Below are 5,246 nucleotides of genomic sequence, written 5' to 3'. Positions count from 1 at the left end.
CTTTAGTCTTTCAACAGATGTTTACCAGGCCATTAGTGTGTGTCAGTGTCTAAGTTCTGGACACTTGAAAAATAAGGAAGGAGCCGGTGGTGCAGGGTTACCCTGGAGCAGATGGCTGGAGGCCGCAGGTGTCCTGTGGAAGGGATGACACAAACTCGGGCTCTAGACTTTGAGTCCCATTATTGCCTGCAGTGCAAAAGTCGCACACGCGCGCGCACACACACACACACACACACACACACACACACACACTACACACACACACATGCCTGTGAGCCAGGCACAGAGAGGACCCTGGGCATCTCGTGGAAAGGGACAAGGGCTCCATGAGCACGCTTGTGGTCACTTGCATGGGTTCAGTGTCTGGGGCTGGCGTCAACAACTGTGTAACCTTGGGCCATTTGATGAATTTCATCTGCCCATTTCCTCCTTATCTGTAAAACAGAAGAAGCCCCAATGACTCTGAACCTTGGAATGCGGTGGTTAGTCAGCTAGGTTGGTCCCCCAGGCAGAAGTCAAGCTCATCCTCAGACAAATGCTGCTCAACTCTCTGTTTTGCAAAAATGTAAGAACAATTTTCTATTTTTTATTTTTCAGCAAAACAGATAAACAGTTGCCTTGGTTTGGGTGGGAGACCACATTAGATGACCTAGTGGAACCAGTTGTACTGACATTGCTGGGATGAATGGATGGATGGATGGATGGATGGATGGATGGATGGATAGAGAGAGATTTGTATGTATGTTTGTATGTATACATGTTAGAGAAATGTCTGTATTTATAAAGAGACGAGTGAATTGATGGATAAATGGAGAGAGATGTGTATGTGTGTATGGATAAATGAATGGATAGAGATGTATGCATGGATGGATAGAGATGAATAGACGGATAAACGCGTGGATGGATGGATGAATGTCTAAGAACAGAACTACAGTGAGGTATACTCAATATTCTCCTCGATGAGCAGAAGGGGTCCAAAGGAGACGCTTTGCTCTGAGGCTGTAGTGGGAGGATCTGAGTTCTGGGAAGAGCAGGGTTTTCTGAGACTAGGGTTAGCTAGTCCTTGTGAATTGCACCGGAAGAACAGCATGACAGAGACTCAAGGATTAAAGTAATGGTCCAAGAGGAGTCCCCAAAGACAACAGGTTATTCATACACACTCAATAATCCAGCATCTTTTTGTTTGTTTGTTTTTTGTTTTATTTATTTTTTTCGAGACAGGGTTTCTCTGTGTAACAGCCCTAGGTGTCCTGGAACTAGCTCTTGTAGACCAGGCTGGCCTCGAACTCACAGAGATCCGCCTTTCTCTTCCTCCCGAGTGCTGGGATTAAAGGCGTGCACCACCACTGTGGGTAGTAAAGCATCATCTTATACAGGGCACAGAGCCCACAGTAGCAACAGCTGGAGCAGGGGTAGGCGCCCATAGCAGAGGAAGGCTTTTCAGAGAAAGACTGGGCTGTAACTGTTCCGCCACGCCTGCTGACCTGAGTTCAGTCCCCGAACCCCACATGGTAGAAGGAGAGAACTGACTCCAGTACATTGTCCTCTGTCTGATCAGATGCGCTGTGGTGCACACATGATCACCCCCATAAATAAATATGAAAAAACACAGTACAAAGGTGCTAAATTAGAAGCCTGTTTTCAACTGGTGACAGATCCCCATGGCAGGTGGAACCCTGCCCTGGATGAGCGCAAGACTATATATAGTCTTTTCTCAGGAAATCTGCTTGTTTGGATGGAAGCTTCACTCCAGCCCTGAGGAATCCAAACCTGGATTTATTGATTCGGCTTGACTGGCCTATTACATCAGTGGCGGCAGATTCCCATTAACTAGGATTTAAACTTAACACTACTCTCTCTCTCTCTTTTAAGATTTATTTTTTCTGTGCATTGGTGTTTTGCCTGCCTGTCTATCTGTGTGAGGATGCCTGATCCCCTGGGACTGGGGTCACAGCCACTTGTGAGATGCCGTGTGAGGGGCTGAGAATTGAACCTGGGTCCTCTGGAAGAACAGCCAGTGCTCTTAACCACTGAGTCATTTCTCCAACCCCAAGAAATCTTCCAACTTTCTTAAAGCCCTCTTCTGCGAGCCCAGAGGCAGAGGCCAATGTCCAATGACATTCCCTTTGCGCCACCACACCTGCCCTATAACCTTAGCAACAGCAGTGAGGTGGACTCCTTCCTTATCACCGGCTCCTCTGATCCTGCCCTCAGGCCACTGTCCCTGTTCTCAGCAGCTACCTCCCGGATCTCAGCTGAGTCTGCTTTTCACCCTGAGTCGCCTGATTTTTGACTCATGACTCAGGATGCTAGGCGACTGGCTGCCTCCTGCTTCTGTCGCCCTGTCTTCCCTAGCACAATAGGCTAGCTGTACCCCTGGAACTGTAAACCAGAAATAACCCTTCCTCCCTTAAGTTATTGTCTGTCAGATCTCTGGTCACCGTGACCAGAAACACAATAGGCTGGGGACTCTCTGTCTCCTGCAGGGTCTGGTTGGTCTCTGTACACACGTGGCTTTGTGGTTTTGGAGTAGTGTGAAGGAATTTTAATTATCGGGTGGAAACAGCAACAATCTGTGAGTTTAGAGAGAAGGTCCCATAAAACACAGATCATGATTCCAGGACACACCGCACACACACGCGCACACACACAACAATGGTCCATAATTAATTCTTGGGCTACATCTGCAGATGCTTGCTGTCTGACAAGTCCAACAAGGCCATGGGTCTCCAGCTGTCTCTGGCTGGATTGCAAGTGGAGTGGTAGTTTTCAGAAGCGTGGGATGGGGTGCAGCCGAGGGGGAGGGACCGGGATGGCATGCTCCCTCCTGGACATAGCGCACACTGGCAGGCTGGGGTAGGATGTGGTATAAATGCTTTCCCTCAGACCAGTCTTGGGCGCGAGCCACTTTTGCTTCAGTTGCTCAAACAGTCCGTAGTTTGTGGGGGGCGCTGCAAGAGAAACCAGGTTTGGGTGACACAGGGCGGTTATGAGCAGACACACAGGTGCCACATCGGCCACCCGAGCAAAATATCTATCTGATTCTGGAACGGCGCCGCCATGCTGATGAAGACACCTGGGGGAGCTGCTGGGGTGGGGCGCAAGAGCCAGCGAACAGGAGGAGCAATTGTCTTCCACTCCTGCCACATTTTCCAGGCTGTTCTATAAAGAATGAAGGCTGGCAGGGTGAGCAGAAGCCAGAGAACACAGAAAAAAAAAAATGTTCTCAAAGCTGGATGGTGGCGGCACCCACCTTTAACTTCCAGCACTCGGGAGGCAGTGGCAGGTCTATCTCTGTGAATCTGAGCCCGGCCTGGTCTACAGACCTAGTTCCAGGACAGTTGGGCAAAGACAAAGAAACCCTGCCTCAGGTGGATCTCTGGGAGTTCGAGGCCAGCCTGGTCTACAAGAGCTAGTTCCGGGACAGGCACCAAAGCTACAGAGAAACCCTGTCTCGAAAAAAACCAAAAAAAAACAAAAAATAAAAATAAATTAAAAAAAAAACCCTGCCTCAAAACAAAGCAAACAAACAAAACCAATAAATAAATAAAAGAAGTTCTCGAATACTCTGCCTCTTTTTTCCCCCCCTACAGTTACACCCCTGTCTGGATCTTGTTTACTCAATCTTATTATTAACGAGTCTCTTTCTTGGATCACCGGTTCCCTCAGGCAGAAACATTTTGTGCTTGTCACCACTGTTCCCCAGGAACCCCAAGGAAGAAGATTCAGTTCCTGTGCCTAGAGAGAAAGCCTGGCACGGGAGTACGGAGCATGTTGTTTCCAGCTACCTCTGGTCCTGGCGAGGCTGTCATTACAGGGTTGTCCCTGATGGCAAGGGAAGAAGGCAGGGGCAGCCCTGAGTGACAAATGAGGTCATTTTCCTGGGGCCTCACCCGACTGCTCCTGTAGGTCTTTGTGATGGGAGCACACCTCAGCCCTGTGCCTTTGTGGTTCCCTCATAGACAAAACACAGGGAAAATTCCCAATGATGAACGTACCAACAAGGGGAAAGTCGGACTTCTCTGGCAGCCACAGCAACTTTTGTCCACTCCAGGAACGCAGGGCAGGCACGCCCGGGTTATAGCTGTGCCGGTTGTAGTGGTCATCATAGGTACTGATCAGATAACGGTGCGAAGGCTCCTGGTGGTGGGTGATCAGGTGCTTGTACGGGAGACCCTGGAAGGACACACACAGTGGCCACGTTACCAGCCCGGGGTGAAGCACAGTGACGAGGAAGCCTGCCCTGGTCACCAGAGACCTCCGAGGGTCCCACAAGTGTCTACCTCCCTGGGGTCACATCCCTCTTTCAGTTGTGAACCCCAGCTAGCTGCTTTCAGTTCTCAGGCCAAGTCTATTCGTCCCCAGGGTGAGCTACCATGGTAAATTAAAATTAAAGTCAGGGTGCTCGATGAATGGAAACAGCCAGGGCCACTCGAGGTGCAGCTTTGGGATCTGACATTACATCCTTTGGTTCAGTCTTGTCTTGTCCCCCCCCCCCCCCAGCTGCCTGTTTCCAAGGTAAGCAGCGTTTGGGCCTCATATTTCCTTCAGTTACTGTGGGAGAACCAGAGAAGTCCCTGTAAATCTTCCTCCCCCGGAGGGATTTATGGCCCCACAGCTGCAGAGCAAGGAGCTGTTTCTTTGGTGAGGAGTTATTCACCAGGAAGGAGAAAGCTGTGTTTTTCTCTGTCTGGGATGCCTGTCTGAAACCAAGGTTTTCCGAAGGAAATCCTTCCGACTTCGAAGAGAATCCCATGGCGCTGGACTGGTTGAAAGGAGGTCAGTAGACACCCTGCACCCCAGACTTCTAAGGGTCATTCCATAAATAAGTCAGAGCACAAAGCCAGAGACAGACAGGGGTTTGGCCTGCAGTCCAGTGCACAGTTCCCAAGATCTGCACCACTAGGGGCCAGGAGTCCCTTTCTAATCCAGCAGTGAGCTGGTGGCATTCCCTGAGTGGCAGACCTGCAGGAGAGGGACCAACAGGGATTCTATTGGCATTTTTTTAGGTTCTGTATGCGGCCCTGCAGTCCCAAAAATGACTCTTAACTTTCTGTTCTCACGAGAAGGGGCATGCAATGCCACATATGGCCACATGAGGCAGCAGAGCGCCAGCCAGGGACAGCTATTAACTCCAGAGGGGAATGGGGCTTGGTGAATGAGCCCTTAGGAACAGAAAGAATCTTGAGGAAGAGTCTGTTTGTTAGAGAGAGAGAGAGAGAGAGAGAGAGAGAGAGAGAGAGAGA

At 49.9% G+C, this 5,246-nt stretch overlaps 1 protein-coding gene and 1 long non-coding RNA gene across 2 annotated transcripts in view; one reads left to right on the top strand and one right to left on the bottom strand.

Annotated features, from left to right (window-relative positions):
- Window positions 1–1,213: 1,213 nt before the first annotated feature.
- Window positions 1,214–5,246, bottom strand: part of Cfap107 (cilia and flagella associated protein 107) — an 11,030-nt gene continuing 6,997 nt past the window's right edge. Inside the window, exons 3-4 of the mRNA XM_050153406.1 lie at window positions 3,999–4,176; window positions 1,214–2,951 (exon numbers count right to left, since the gene is read on the bottom strand). Coding sequence (XP_050009363.1) covers window positions 2,770–2,951; window positions 3,999–4,176 — 360 coding nt within the window. The 3' untranslated portion in view covers window positions 1,214–2,769. The remainder of the gene's footprint in view (window positions 2,952–3,998; window positions 4,177–5,246) is intronic.
- LOC126508263 (uncharacterized) overlaps window positions 4,669–5,246 on the top strand; it is a 27,775-nt gene continuing 27,197 nt past the window's right edge. Inside the window, exon 1 of the long non-coding RNA XR_007593760.1 lies at window positions 4,669–4,779. This is a non-coding gene — a long non-coding RNA (uncharacterized lncRNA). The remainder of the gene's footprint in view (window positions 4,780–5,246) is intronic.

The sequence above is a fragment of the Alexandromys fortis genome, unplaced genomic scaffold (genome assembly GCF_014885135.2).
Source record: "Alexandromys fortis isolate MF-2015 unplaced genomic scaffold, M_Fortis_MF-2015_v1.1 scaffold_88, whole genome shotgun sequence".
NCBI lineage: Eukaryota > Metazoa > Chordata > Mammalia > Rodentia > Cricetidae > Alexandromys > Alexandromys fortis.
Note: the sequence above shows the minus strand (reverse complement) of the source record. Positions and strands in the feature narration are given on the sequence as shown.